Here is a 15,218-nt window from a genome sequence, read left to right as displayed (position 1 = left end):
TCAATAAGTTGACTAACTGGTACGGCAGTGCACAGACCACCAGCAGCTTGGCCAAATGGGGGGATTGGCTGTTGGACAAGCACATGATTGGTCACATGACCTATTTCCAAGCTACCTGGTGACTTGGACACTTTGCGGTGGCTGTTCATTGACGGGGGTGCCTATGGTTTCTGAAGGGCGCCGATGACGTCCCAACCAGAGGTGAAAACAAGACCAGTCAGCATCCTCCCCGGAACTGCCATAGTGGATCACTGGTCTTCACTTAACTGGTAGAGCAGTGCATATTCCACCAGTAGATTGGCCAGGTGAATGATTGGTTGTTGGACCAGCACATGATTGGTCCCATAACCAATTTCCAATCTACCTGGTGACCTGGACACTTTTTATTGGCTCATCATGGATGGGGGTGCCATGGTTCCTGAAGGGAGCTGTTGACTTCCCAACCAGAGGTGAAGACAAAACCAGTCGGCATCCCCCCTGGACTGCCGTGGTGGATCACCGGTCTTCACTCCCAGAAGAGGAGTCATGGAGGGTGGAGGCAACATTTTCCCGGAGAGGAGCTTTGAAGGAGTGAGCGGCTTGTCTGGGGGAAGAACTTCTGAATGGACAGAATAATCATCACCGTATTTTGGTACCTTAGAGTACATGGAGACATCTGTTGTAGAAATAATGGCGTCTACGTCTTCACCATTGGGACGATGTGTACTCAGTAAGTCGATTAACTGGTATGGCAGTGCATTGGCCACCAACAGCTTGGCCAAATGGGGGATTGGCTGTTGGACAAGCACATGATTGGTCACCAATTTCCAAGCTACCTGGTGACTTGGACACTTTGCGTTGGCTGTTCATTGATGGGGTACCTATGGTTTCTGAAGGGCGCCGATGACGTCCCAACCAGAGGTGAAAACAAGACCAGTCGGCATCCTCCCCGGACTGCCATGGTGGATCACTGGTCTTCACTTCCTGAAGAGGAGCCATGGAGGGTGGAGGCAACATTTTCCCGGAGAGGAGCTTTGGATGACTGAGCGGCTTGTCTGGGGAAGAACTTCTGAATGGACAGAATAATAATCACCGTAATTTGGTACCTTACCATAGAGTACATGGAGACATCTGTTGTAGAGATAATGGAATCTATGTATTCACCATGGGGACTATGTGTACTCAGTAAGTCAACTACCTGGAAGCTTGGCCAGGTGAGTGATTGGTTGTCGGACAAGCACATGATTGGTCACATGACTAGTTTCCAGAAAGTGGGATTTATTGCCAAAAGTATTGGGACGCCTGCCTTTACACACATGTACTTTAATGACATCCCAGTCTTAGTGCGTAAGGGTTCAATATTGAGTTGGCCCCACCCTTTGCAGCTATAACAGGCGGCTGGTGCTCAAAACCATCAAGCACAGCCACTGTACCCATGAATTGCCACCACTGTGCCATTAAACACAGCTACTGAACCCATCAATTGCCGCCACTGTGCCCCCTTCCGCCCGGCAATTACCTGTCTCGGGTCACGGCGCTGTCCTCCACGCTCCATGTCCTCAATGTCTTCTCCCATCCTCTTCTACGATTGGACGCCTGATAGGCTTCCAATCGCAGCGCCTGTTTCTTCAGCGAATCAGGTGACAGGGTAACCAGACCTGAGCACCTGATTGGCTGAGAGGCAGGTCAGTGTTAGGGAAGCGATTTATTCGCTTCCCTAACACAACACTAAGGCTCCTTTCGCACGGGGCAGTGGAGGTGCGGTGGCGGTATAGCGGCGCGATTTTTAGCGCCGCTATACCGTTGAATTTACCGCAATATTAGTCCGCTAGTGGCACGGTTTTAACCCCCGCTAGCGGCCAAAAAAGGGTTAATACCACCGGCAATGCTCCTCTGGCTTTCACATTGAGAATGCTGGGGCAGGATTCATTTCAGGCGTTATTTATGCGCTATTTTTAGCGCTAAAACGCCTGAAATACAACTCAGCGTGAAAGGGGCCTTAGTAAGCAGCCAACGCACAGCATTGCGCCCGCCCTTTACCAATTCCCACCCTTCTGTAGTGTGGGGGGGGGGGTGATTTTTGCAGACACTGTGGGGTGCAATTTGGCATGTTCGCCCTGGGCTCTAGAGGTCCTTGTCCCAGCACCGATTCAGTGTATAGTGTACAGGTCAGCTGTGATTGGCCACAGCTAATCACATGGTACAGATGGGCTGGAATTGGCCCCCCGTCTGTACCATGTGATCACTGTGACCAATCACAGCGAGCAACACAATGATTAAAAGCCATGTTCATGTGCTATGATTGTCACAGCAATCACATGGTACCAAGTGCAGTGATCCGCCATTGACAGTGTCTGGTGGACACAGTGGGTAAAATATTGAGCCGCAGCACTGTGCGTTTCGGGGAGGATGTCAGGACAGTGATGGGGAACATTCTCACCCCAGATGTTTTGGAACTACATTTCCTATAATGCTCAACTACACTGAAGAGTGCAAAATGTAGTTCCAAAACATCTGGGGTGCCAAGGTTCGCCGTCACCGTCATAGGACCTCCACCCGGATTTAGAGAGGTCCCACGTGGCCACCATTTGTCTATCGGCCAGGCGGGAACTGGTTGGCAGTGGTTTAATAGGAAACGTTTGAAAAAGATTTCCCTTTAAAATACAGGAGGACCCGAGTATATTCAATATTCTTTTATTAATACACAAAATTGAAGACAGATAAAATTCAAATCTGTAAATGGTAAAATTGGCGCTTGTTCCCGAAAAGAAAACCTTTCCAGAGCCGCTGACCTGGAACAAGCCCTGCGGATCGATTCCGACTTAATTTATTGTATGCCTGTTCCGGGTGAAAGGCTCAGCATAGGCTGCATCATTGATGGGGAACCTTGGCACCCCAGATGTTTCAGAACTACACGTCCCATGATGCTTGTGCACTCTCGAGCATCATGGGAAATGTAGTTCCAAAACATCTGGTGTGCCAAGATTCACCATCACTGGGCTATATCCACTTCTCACACCTCCCAAGTGTCCAGTTCTGCCCTTTGGGTGGCTTTTGTTTGCCGTGGCCACCAGTTACTTCACGTACACCATTTTTTTCCCCCCAGCAGAACACTTGGCTACCAATCTTCACACCATTGTTCTTCCGATTCATTCTCCTCCACACTTTGACTTCCAAAAATGTAGTTGGATCTCCTGCCAGGAATGACGGAGCAGAGGCGTTTCAGGGGGACCTTCAAAGTTGCACTTCCAAAATCCAAAAACAGAAAAGGGAGCTCTTTCTCACATAAAGTCCACCTCGGTTCACCTGGGCTCCAGTGGTGCATCTTATAGTCACTCATCCCGTCATCTGCGGCCCCTCCCACTATATAAATCCTGCGCTTCCAGCGTACAATCGCAGCGCCATAAGTGCTTTGTAGGACGGGCGGAATTCTACCACGACTAATTTGCCCTAGATGATCCATACAGAAGCTCTTGGAAATGGTATTGGACTCTTCATCGTACATCAGATATGCATCGTATGCTGGATGTGAATGACGCATATATCTGATGTCATAACTTGCGATGACGTATAACTTGTCATCCATTGACACAGCTCCGACAGCCGAAAAGACCTCCGAGAGAGGAAACTGGCTCCAAGTGTCGGTGAGTGTGTTGTAAATATGGAATCCCTGATAGTGTAAAATGTCTATATCTGTCTGAGTCATCCCACCAATAGCAAACAGTCTTCCTTTCAGCATTGCACTAGCAAAGCTATGTAGAGCTATGGGCATGCTCGACACATCGCGCCAAGTATTGTCCAATACGCTGAAGCATTCCACCGAGTCTCTGGGTTTATTTTTTGGGTCTGAGGATCGGCTGTTGAGTCCTCCAAAAGCGTAAAGCATGTTTCTGTAGGCTAGGAAGCCATGACAAGCTCTTGGACGGGTCATAGGCGGGAGCTTTTTCCATTCGTTTAATACAGAATCATACACGTGCAGGGCTTTGCAAGCACGATCTTCTCCTCTGAACCCACCCGAAACATACAAGGAAAACCCTACAGATACAATTCCCGGTGTATATAAACAGTCACAAAAGGGGAGCTTCTCCCAAGAGTCCGTTGTTGGATCGTAGGCTTTCCAATAGTAATCCTCTTCTTCTGGGTCTATTTCTTCTAATGCCGTCTGGTCTATGCAAACTATTCTCTCCTCAAACATCCCTTGGCGAAAGCGGATTCCCATTGGAGGCTGGAGCGTTGAGTAGTCACCGGGTAGGTCCATGCTGACCTTTTCCAGCTGGTCTGGAGTCAGAAGTGGTAGCCTGATGACCTTCAACAGTTCTGGGGCAAGAGGATAGTCCTGTGTGCGATATTCCCACCAGGAGCGGGCGATGTTATAGACGGTAAGTTCGGAGTCAACCATCAACTCATCTGAAGACAGGATGTTGACCAGTTCGTCCATCGCCAAGTGGAAAAAGTCTTCTTTTCCACATAGGGAGCTCAGATTCCGACCAATATGGTTCATGGTTTCTTCCAAGAGGATCCCGTGATTGTGACTGTGAGCCAATCTATAAATCCAAAGGCAGTTTTCATTGTCGATCCTCTTTGCAAGGTACCTAAGGAAAGAAAGGAGAATGGAACATGACATTACTATCAAACCAATACCATTGCGTGAGGGTTACAGGAAGGACGTTCGCTTTATCTGAAAGGTTAGCGTTAGGCATAGGAGGGAAGATTATTGTAAGTTTAGGGCATTGCTCTCAGCGTCAGGAAGTGACTTTGAAACACCTGGAGGTCTTTTCCTGTTCCAGTCACTCTGTGTGCAGTGGTGTTGCTATGGGGGGGTGCAGCCCGCACCGGGTGACTCGCCAGAGGGCCGACACTGGGGCCACCGCTAAACGGTGTACCGTTTTGCTTGTATCAGAGCGAGAAGGACCAGGGCCGCCATCAGGAATTATGGGGCCCCTTACACAGCTTCTGGCATGGGCCCCCTGGAGCAGAGAACCCCGGGGGGGTACTGCCGTCTGAAATTGAGAAGCGGGGGGGGGGGGGGGCTGCTGCATATATGAATATATATATGTATAACAAGAATAGGCAGAAGTGAGAAACTCCCAGGCCATAGCTGTTGAGTCAGCTGTCGGTCCCCTCCCCCCATGCTCCTCTGTCGTCGTCCCTGCTCCTCTGGTCCTCCCCCTGTTTCTCCGTTACTCCCCAGGTGAGCGTTGCGGGGAGGGAGAGGTGGTGAGCGCTGCGGGAAAGGAAAAATGGAGGAGCGGAGGGGGGGGCGGCGGTCCGCTGTCACTAAAGCCGGCCCACTGAGCCATCGGCCCACCAGGAAACTCCCTGTAGTCCCAATGGCCAGTCCATCCCTGGAGAGAGGTCTAGGATCCTTTGCACAGAGGAAGGAAGTTGTCCCCACTGTCAAGTTGGGCATCCCATAACTCCTCTACTGGACCCAAGTTATTAACCCCAAAAAATTACGAAATAAAAGCTCAGGAGACTGAATGAAAGTGAAAAGGAATAGGGGAGTTACCAGCAGCCCTGTCGGGGGGGGTTTGCGCTACACTATAAAGTGAGACACCAGAAAGTCGTTACCTGCTGCACAGATCTTGAATGGCCATTAATTGCAGGCGGCCGGACATTATAAACAGCTCCTCCACATTGTCCAAGGTGAGATGGACCTCCCCCGTGTAGATGTAGCGCAGGATGGTCTGCAGGACAGAAGAGGGAACATCCGAAAGACAAACCTCCCTGAGCGTCGCCTCCTTCATGGGACACGTGAAGAGAGCTCTGAAGTAAGGACTGACCGAGGCCAGGACCACCCTGGAAGCAATAAAAAGTTGGACAGTTAATGATGTATTGTCAGTGGAAGAGGATCCAATGCACCGCTACTTTCCAACAATTCCCCAAATACTCAAAATACTCCCCCAACTCTGAGATCATGCAATACACCCCCCCCCCCCCCCCCCGAGTCTTCCACCTTGGGGAACTTGCACTTGGTCCATCTGGCCGAAACCAGACGGACCCTGTTCTTTGAAGGGTCTGCCGAAACAGACCCACCCAAGTACTAGGTGTTCGCCAAGATACACGTCCAAGAGTCTAAAAAACTATCGGAAGACCGTTGGAAGACCGTTGGAAGACCGTTGGAAGACCGTTGGAAGACCGTTGGAAGACCGTTGGAAGACCGTTGGAAGACCGTTGGAAGACCGTTGGAAGACCGTTGGAAGACCGTTGGAAGACCGTTGGAAGACCGTTGGAAGACTCTAAACCCCTCCCACAATATCTAAAACTAAATAAATGGTGAAAGGTCTTTAGATTTCCGCCTTACCTGTGACACGGGAAGCTTCTCTCTGCAGTCTGTATGGCGACATCACAAAGAATTTCAGAAAAGTACATCTCCTTCAACCCTGAGAACACAACAGAATTATTCCATATACACTTTATGTCCAAAGTATGTGAACCCCCCCCCCCCTCCAAATGGTGGCATTGAGGGGTCTCCAGTGAAGGGACCCTTTTCTGTTCCACCGTGACCCTGTACAAAGCCAGCAAAGAACAGGCTTCCAAAAGGGTAAGCAACGGGCGCAAGGGTGTACGTTCGCTGCTTACTCAGGGGTGCGTTAGGGAAAAAAATTGAGCACCTGCCGCAGTGGCTGCGTTTGAGTTTCCCCCCCCCCCCCCCCGTTTGTGCCCCCCAAAAATGTTGAGCACCAGCCATAACTGCAGCCTTGGCTGGGTCATTGTAATGGTTTATCCAATACAGGGGCAGAAATGGACTGGGACAAAAATTTGGCCCTGGACTTCATCCAGACTGGCCCACTTTGACAGGTCTCTCCCATGGCGGCCGGACAACTCACGCACCCCCCCCCCCCCCCCCGGCCACCCAAGCCCCCTCTCCCCCTTCACTAGCTATTCTACTTTATTAGAGTAGAACGGTTGGTACTCTTATAGGCAGTACCAGTGGGGAAGCTAGACATTATTTCACCCGGGGCAAATAATCCTTTCGGTGCCCCCCCTTATGGGACAAGATTAGGCAGAAGTGAGAAACTTCCAGGCCATAGCTGTTGAGTCAGCTGTCTGTCCCCTCCCCCCATGCTCCTCTGTCGTCCCCCCTGCTCCTCTGTTCCCCCCCCCCCCTAGGTGAGCGCTGCGGGGAGCGAGAGGAGGCGATCGCTGCGGGAAGCTAGAGGAGGCGAGCGATCGCTGCGGGAAGCGAGAGACAGAGGAGCAGAGGGGGGCGGCGGTCCACTGTCACTGACGCCGGCCCACTGAGCCATCAGCCCACCGGGAAACTCCCTGTAGTCCCAATGGTCAGTCCATCCCTGCTGCTCTGGTCCTCCCCCTGCTTCTCTGTTCCCCCCCAGGCGAGTGCTGCGGGAAGGGAGAGACAGAGGAGCGGCGGTCCGCTGTCACTGAAGCCGGCCCACTGAGCCATCGGCCCACCGGGAAACTCCCTGTAGTCCCAATGGCCAGTCCATCCCTGTAGAGGGGTGCAAGTGTTTGAAATCAGATTTACAATTTCTTACTGGGAGTTCCTTTCAGGATTCTACATTCTTCTATAAAATCTTCTAATACCAAAATAACTAACTTATTTTGGTATTAGAAGATTAGCAAATATTTTGCAACATTGTAGCAAAGGGAACCTTTTCCCCCCCATGGTGCAGATCCAGTGCTCTGTAATAGACAGAGGCAGATATAAAAGCTTAGTTTAATGAGGACTTAGGAGGTTACAAATATCTGGGACCCCCAGCAGAACCCTAGAAAGACCCCTTCCACCCCGAGACCACGTGCTGAACCATAGAAAGGCCCCCCCACCCCGAGACCACATGCTGAACCCTAAAAACACCCCCCCCACCCCGAGACCACGTGCAGAACCCTAGAAAACACCACCCACCCCGAGACCACATGCTGAATCCTAGAAACACCCCCCCCCCACCCAGAGACCACGTGCTGAACCCTAGAAAACACCCCCCCACCCCGAGACCACGTGCTGAACCCTAGAAACACCACCCACCCCGAGACCACGTGCTGAACCCTAGAAATACCCCCCCCCACCCCGAGACCACGTGCTGAACCCCTAGAAAACACCCCCCACCCCGAGACCACGTGCTGAACCCTAGAAAACACCACCCACCCCGAGACCACGTGCTGAACCCTAGAAAACACCCCCCCCCACCCCGAGACCACGTGCTGAACCCTAGAAACACCCCCCCTCACCCCGAGACCACGTGCTGAACCCTAGAAACACCCCCCCACCCCGAGACCACGTGCTGAATCCTAGAAACACCCCCCCACCCCGAGACCACGTGCTGAACCCTAGAAACACCCCCCCCCCCCCATGTGCTGAACCCTAGAAAACACCCCCCCACCCCGAGACCACGTGCTGAACCCTAGAAACACCCCCCCACCCCGAGACCACGTGCTGAACCCTAGAAATACCCCCCCACCCCGAGACCACGTGCTGAACCCTAGAAATACCCCCCCCCCACCCCGAGACCACATGCTGAACCCTAGAAAACACCCCCCACCCCGAGACCACATGCTGAATCCTAGAAACACCCCCCCCCCCACCCAGAGACCACGTGCTGAACCCTAGAAAACACCCCCCCACCCCGAGACCACGTGCTGAACCCTAGAAACACCACCCACCCCGAGACCACGTGCTGAACCCTAGAAATACCCCCCCCCCCCCACCCGGAGACCACGTGCTGAACCCCTAGAAAACACCCCCCACCCCGAGACAACGTGCTGAACCCTAGAAAACACCCCCCACCCTGAGACCACGTGCTGAACCCTAGAAAGACCCCCCCCACCCCGAGACCACGTGCTGAAACCTAGAAAGACCCCCCCCACCCCGAGACCACGTGCTGAACCCTACTAACACCCCCCCACACACCCCGAGACCACGTGCTGAACCCTAGAAAGACATCCCCCCCCCCCCCCCGAGACCACGTTCTGAACCCTACCTGTAATAATACAATCTTTCATAACGGTATGATCGGTGAGCTCTTCTTCCTGCTCCATGGTGGCAGTGGACGGGCCGGGCTCCATCCCGACACCTTTACAACCAGAAACCGTGAAAACGAGACGTCCCTCTGGGTGGGTCAGCGACCAAAACTCTGCAATAAAAAACATCATCAGAGTCACATGAATAATTAAAAACGTTTGAAGTGCATTTCCTGCAAACAGATCTACTTAGAGAAAGATTCCAATTACTCAAATTTCAGCCCCGTCATTCTTACCAGCGTCTTTAAGGTGTGCAGAAGCCTATAAAAGCCCCCCCCCCCCACACACGTTACAACCTGAGTGTGCAGTCTTTTATATCTGCCAACTACTATGCCAGGGGTGTCCAAACTTTTTTCAAAGAGGGCCAGATTTGATGAAGTGAACATGTGTGAGGGCCGACCTTTAAAAATTCAATGCCAACAAATACACTGCCCAACAAGAATTCTCTTGCCTTTGTGGCTGTGTGTGGTAAAGCAAAATAAGGGTCACTGCCCATCAGTGCAGCCTCACCAGTGCCACGAGTGCAGCCTCACCAGTGCCACGAGTGCAGCCTCACCAGTGCCACGAGTGCAGCCTCACCAGTGCCACGAGTGCAGCCTCACCAGTGCCACGAGTGCAGCCTCACCAGTGCCACGAGTGCAGCCTCACCAGTGCCACGAGTGCAGCCTCACCAGTGCTGCCTGATCCATGTCCATCTGCAGCCTCGGAAGGGACAGGGAGGGCGATACAAGCACAAACAGATTATACAGGAGAATCTCCTGTTCGCTCAGCGGCCTCTTTAATACAAAGTCCCGCCTCCTATGATAGACAGAACAGTCGTCCAATGCCAGCCCAGGAGACGGGACTTCCCATTACAAATCCCGCCGAGTAAACAGGAGATTCTCCAGTATGTAATCTGACAGGACTCGTCTGCCCCCCCCCCCCCCCTCCCTGTCCCCTCCGAGGCTGCCAGAATGATAAATACGGTATATCCCCTGCGATGCTCAGGGATTCATTGGGGGCCACAAAAGAGAGACAGAGATAGAGACAGACAGACAGAGATAGAGACAGACAGACAGAGATAGATAGAGACAGACAGACAGAGATAGATAGAGACAGACAGACAGAGATACAGAGACAGACAGACAGAGATACAGAGACAGACAGACAGAGATACAGAGACAGACAGACAGAGACAGACAGACAGAGAGACAGACAGACAGAGACAGACAGAGACAGACACAGACAGACACAGACAGACACAGACAGAGACAGACAGACACAGACAGAGACAGACAGAGACAGACAGAGACAGACAGAGACAGACAGAGACAGACAGAGACAGACAGAGACAGACAGAGACAGAGACAGACACAGACAGAGATAGACACAGACAGAGATAGACACAGACAGAGATAGACACAGACAGAGATAGACACAGACAGAGATAGACACAGACAGAGATAGACACAGACAGAGATAGACACAGACAGAGATAGACACAGACAGAGATAGACACAGACAGAGATAGACACAGACAGAGATAGACACAGACAGAGATAGACACAGACAGAGATAGACACAGACAGAGATAGACACAGACAGAGATAGACACAGACAGAGATAGATAGAGATAGATAGAGATAGATAGAGATAGATAGAGATAGATAGATAGAGATAGATAGAGAGATATACAAATTACCAGTGGGGCCGCATTAAACTGGAACGAGGGCCGCAATTGGCCCCGGGGCCGGACTTTGGACATGCCTGTACTATGCAGTACAATGGAATTTGTAATTGGATCTCTTCTTAGTAGGGTTGCCACCTTTTCTTCAAGCCAAAGCCGAACACTTGCGGCGCATTATTTTTATTTTTTGCAGTAAATGTTGCATTTGTGCTGAAAGTCAATAATTCCAATGTGCGAAGGGAGCGGGCCGGGTGAAACCAGAAGTGTTTTTATTAAAAAGTTTCTGCATTGACACAAACACGTGACCTTCAGAATGATAGACTGGGCAGCAACTGTTACCGTGTTCCACCAGAAACAAAGGTCAGTCTTTTGGTTCCCCCTGCTATTAGCAATGGTTCCTTTTAGAATGTTCTTTCTGTCATTCAGGTTTTTTACTCTATGCTGCCATCTACTGGTGATTTAATAGAAATGCCATGAGTTTTACTTTCCCCATTAGCAGAACTATAATCCTTTTGTATGGGTTACCTGATTTTGACATTCTTTATATCAGGGATCATCAAACTACGGCCCTCCAGCTGTTGCGGAACTACACATCCCATGAGGCATTGTAAAACTCTGACATTCACAGACATGACGGGAATTGTAGTTCCTGAACAACTGGAGGGCCGTAGTTTGAAGACCCCTGAACACTATAGGATTATAAAAGACCTGGGAGACATTTGGGTGCCCCAAGGGAAGTAGTAACATAGCGCACAGAGCGCGCCAGTGGGTGTGGCCAAATTGCTCTTGCTGGCTGACATCACCACCCCACCCTTCAGTGATGCCAAACCTGCCCCCAAACAGCCGCCTGCAGCGGCAACAGTTTTGTGTATGACTATCTCGGTTACTTGGGGAGCCACAGCCTGGTCTGAATAATGTGTCCGGGTTTCAGGTAGACTTAAAACCGGACACCTGATTCAAAACCCAAACTGTCCGGGTGAATCCTGGACAGGTGGCAAGCCTATTGCTTAGGAAGGTTCTCAAACCAGCAATCGATCAACAATACTGAACGATGCAACACTTTAGGGCCCTTTCACGCGATCCGTGTGCGTGCTCCCCGAGGATCGCTCCGTCGATCCCCCCGCTGAGCAGGTCAGATGACAGGTCTGTCTCTTCACACTGTGCAGGGGCCGACCTGTCAAAACGCCGCTCTCCTCTATGGGGGATTCAAAGGGACCGTAGAGTCCGTCGTCATCCGATCCGCAGACCGATGGAAAAAAAAAAATAGGGTTTTCCTCCGTCACACATTGGCGGATCGGAGCGGGTCGGATGTCAGAGGGCATGTCGCCGCCGACATCCGTGGCTCCATAGACCTCTATGGAGCGCCCGTTCAGGTCCGCCTAAAAATCTGTCAGGCGGACCTGAACGGCCCGTCCGTGTGAAAGCGGCCTTACAGTATTATTGTCCACCTTGTGATCGAACGGAAATACGATCCAGTAGTCATTGTAAAACTAAGCAATTAACAACGAATCGATCATTTAATTGATCTGTACTGAGCGGCCAACCACAGCCAATTAACTCTCTTAAATGACCGGACAGGACAGACAGTTTGGTTCCCCCCCCCCCCCCCATTTTAAATTAGATCAGTTCAGTAGAAACTAATAAATGATCATATTATTGATAAGGCGTAACCACCATAAAAAGGAGATTGCACAATCATGGTGCAGTTAGATTGTAACATGTATGCCGAGCTTTAGAACCAAGTGCAAAGATGACCATAGACTATATACCAACTGTTCCTCAACCGTTTTATCCCAGAGAAGCCCTAATAGTTCATCTGGGGCCAGTGGAAAGAATGCCCCCCCCCCCATTGCATAGGGTGGCCAGAATGCCCCCCCATTGCGTGGGGTGGCCAGCGGGAACAATTGCATGGGTGGCCAGCGGGAACAATGCCCCCCATTGCGTGGGTGGCCAGCGGGAACAATAACCCCCCATTGCGTGGGTGGCCAGCGGGAACAATAACCCCCCATTGCGTGGGTGGCCAGCGGGAACAATAACCCCCCATTGCGTGGGTGGCCAGCGGGAACAATAACCCCCCATTGCGTGGGTGGACAGCGGGAACAATGCCCCCAATTACATGGGGTGACCAGCGGAAACAATGCCCCCCATTGCGTGGGGTGGCCAGCGGGAACAATTGCATGGGTGGCCAGCGGGAACAATAACCCCCCATTGCGTGGGGTGGACAGCGGGAACAATGCCCCCCATTGCATGGGGTGGACAGCGGGAACAATGCCCCCTATTACGTGGGGTGGCCAGCGGGAACAATGCCCCCCCATTACATTAGTTACGAATGGCCAGACAGCTAAACAGATCAGGTTCTGTCAAATGGTGTTGGACCTTGAACTGTGGCGGCACCATCAAATAGAAGTTCAGATAGCAACACCTCAAGGAACACCCTCTAGAGCAGGGGGGGGGGTCTCCAAACTTTCTGGGCCAGTTTACTGTCCTTCAGACTTTAGGAGGGCCGGACTAGGGCCAGCGGGAACAATGCCCCCAATTGCATGGGGTGGCCAGCGGGAACAATGCCCCCCATTGCGTGGGGTGGCCAGCGGGAACAATGCCCCCCATTTGCGTGGGTGGACAGCGGGTATAATGCCCCCCCATTGCATGGGGTGGCCAGCGGGAACAATGCCCCCCCATTACATGGGGTGGCCAGCGGGAACAATGCCCCCCCATTACATGGGGTGGCCAGCGGGAACAATGCCCCCCCATTGCATGGGGTGGCCAGCGGGAACAATGCCCCCCCCCATTGCGTGGGGTGGCCAGTGGGTACAATGCCCCCCCCATTGCATGGGTGGCCAGCGGGAACAATGCCCCCCCATTACATGGGGTGGCCAGCGGGAACAATACCCCCCCATTACATGGGGTGGCCAGCGGGAACAATGCCCCCCCATTGCATGGGGTGGCCAGCGGGAACAATGCCCCCCCCATTGCGTGGGGTGGCCAGTGGGTACAATGCCCCCCCCATTGCATGGGTGGCCAGCGGGAACAATGCCCCCCCATTACATGGGGTGGCCAGCGGGAACAATACCCCCCCATTACATGGGGTGGCCAGCGGGAACAATGCCCCCCCATTACATGGGGTGGCCAGCGGGAACAATACCCCCCCATTACATGGGGTGGCCAGCGGGAACAATGCCCCCCATTGCGTGGGTTACTAATGGCCAGACAGCTAAACAGATCAGGTTCTGTCAAATGGTGTTGGACCTTGATCTGTGCCGGCACCATCAAATAGAAGTTCAGATAGCAACACCTCAAGGAAGACCCTCTAGAGCAGGGGGGGGGGGGTCTCCAAACTTTCTGGGCCAGTTTACTGTCCTTCAGACTTTAGGAGGGCCGGACTAGGGCCAGTGGGAACAATGCCCCCCATTGCATGGGTTGCCAGCGGGAGTAGAAAATGTCCAGTGAGAGTATACAATACCATACGATTGGTGCCAGTGGGAGGACTGGTGCCCCATTGTTGGTGCCCATAGAAGGAATGGTGCCCCATTGTTGGTGCCTATAGAAGGAATTGAACCCTTTTGATAGTGACAGTTGGATGAATAGTGCCCCATTGGTGGTGCCCATAGAAGGAATTGAACCCTTTCGATAGTGTCAGTTGGATGAATAGTGCCCCATTGTTGGTGCCAGTGGGAGGACTGGTGCCCCATTGTTGGTGCCCATAGAAGGAATTGAACCCTTTCGATAGTGTCAGTTGGATGAATAGAGCCCCATTGGTGGTTTCAGCAACAAGAACGACTCCCCATTGTTGGTGTCAGTGGAAGAAATAGTGCCCCAAGGGCCGGATAAAGGCAAGCAAAGGGCTGCATCCGGCCCCAGGGCCACAGTTTGGAGACCCCCTGCTCTAGAGGATTCCTGGTTTAGAATGGCTGCACCACACAATAGGACTGAATGGCACGGGCCGGCCTAATGGGATACAAACCCAAGGGACGGATCAGGTCTGTCCTCATATGACTTCATTCATCTAAAGGAGATTGTACAATTGGATTTTATAGTGTGTGGCCAGTTTACCATCCCCCCCCCAAGCTGAAGGTGCCCAGAGAGCCCCAGAGCCTTACCTGCCCGGGAACTCACAGCTCCGCCATCTTGCTCCACCCAGAAATAACGAGGAGGACGGTCAGCCTGGGGCTTCCATGGGGATTAAATGGTTTTGCTGCTGATGAGAGATTTAACCACTTGTTGCCCGTCGTCACATGAGACGCCCGTTTATTTCAATGCGGTGCCCACCACACAGTGCGGCCCATTGAGGCCTCAGGCTGGGTTCCCACTAGTGCCCATTGGATGTGGGTTTCCCCCGATCGAATTTGCGTGTCAGGAGATCGTGACCGGCTCTCAATAGACAGCGGGTTCACACATCTGCGGGGCGGCTGCGGAGCCAATTGCATCGGAGCCCTGTGCGTCCTTGGGCATCCCTGAAACGGAGAACCGGGACGTGCCCTAGGGGTGCCACCTCATCCCTTTAAACCCCGAACACACATATGAATTACACGGGTTCTGAGTTGTAGCCACTGTGGCATCAAACACTGCCAGTGTGCCCATCAAATGCTGCCACTGT

At 52.3% G+C, this 15,218-nt stretch overlaps 1 protein-coding gene across 2 annotated transcripts; it reads right to left on the bottom strand.

Annotated features, from left to right (window-relative positions):
* Positions 1 to 2,657: 2,657 nt before the first annotated feature.
* Positions 2,658 to 14,814, bottom strand: LOC120916212 (kelch repeat and BTB domain-containing protein 8-like). 2 transcript variants are annotated; one of them, XM_040327069.1, is made up of 5 exons: positions 14,722 to 14,814; positions 8,919 to 9,071; positions 6,284 to 6,362; positions 5,551 to 5,778; positions 2,658 to 4,571 (listed from the first exon to the last, which is right to left on the bottom strand). In XM_040327069.1, exons 2-5 carry the CDS (start codon positions 9,001 to 9,003, stop codon positions 3,098 to 3,100), a joined length of 1,866 nt encoding a protein of 621 aa, XP_040183003.1. In that variant the 5' UTR covers positions 9,004 to 9,071; positions 14,722 to 14,814; the 3' UTR covers positions 2,658 to 3,097. The 2 variants fall into 2 exon arrangements, with proteins under 2 accessions (XP_040183003.1, XP_040183002.1); XM_040327068.1 differs by lacking the exon at positions 14,722 to 14,814 and adding an exon at positions 14,586 to 14,686.
* Between the last annotated feature and the right edge of the window lie 404 nt (positions 14,815 to 15,218).

The sequence above is a fragment of the Rana temporaria genome, chromosome 10 (assembly GCF_905171775.1).
Source record: "Rana temporaria chromosome 10, aRanTem1.1, whole genome shotgun sequence".
Taxonomy (NCBI): domain Eukaryota; kingdom Metazoa; phylum Chordata; class Amphibia; order Anura; family Ranidae; genus Rana; species Rana temporaria.
The sequence above is the reverse complement of the archived record's forward strand: the minus strand, read 5'-3'. Positions and strand labels throughout refer to the sequence as shown.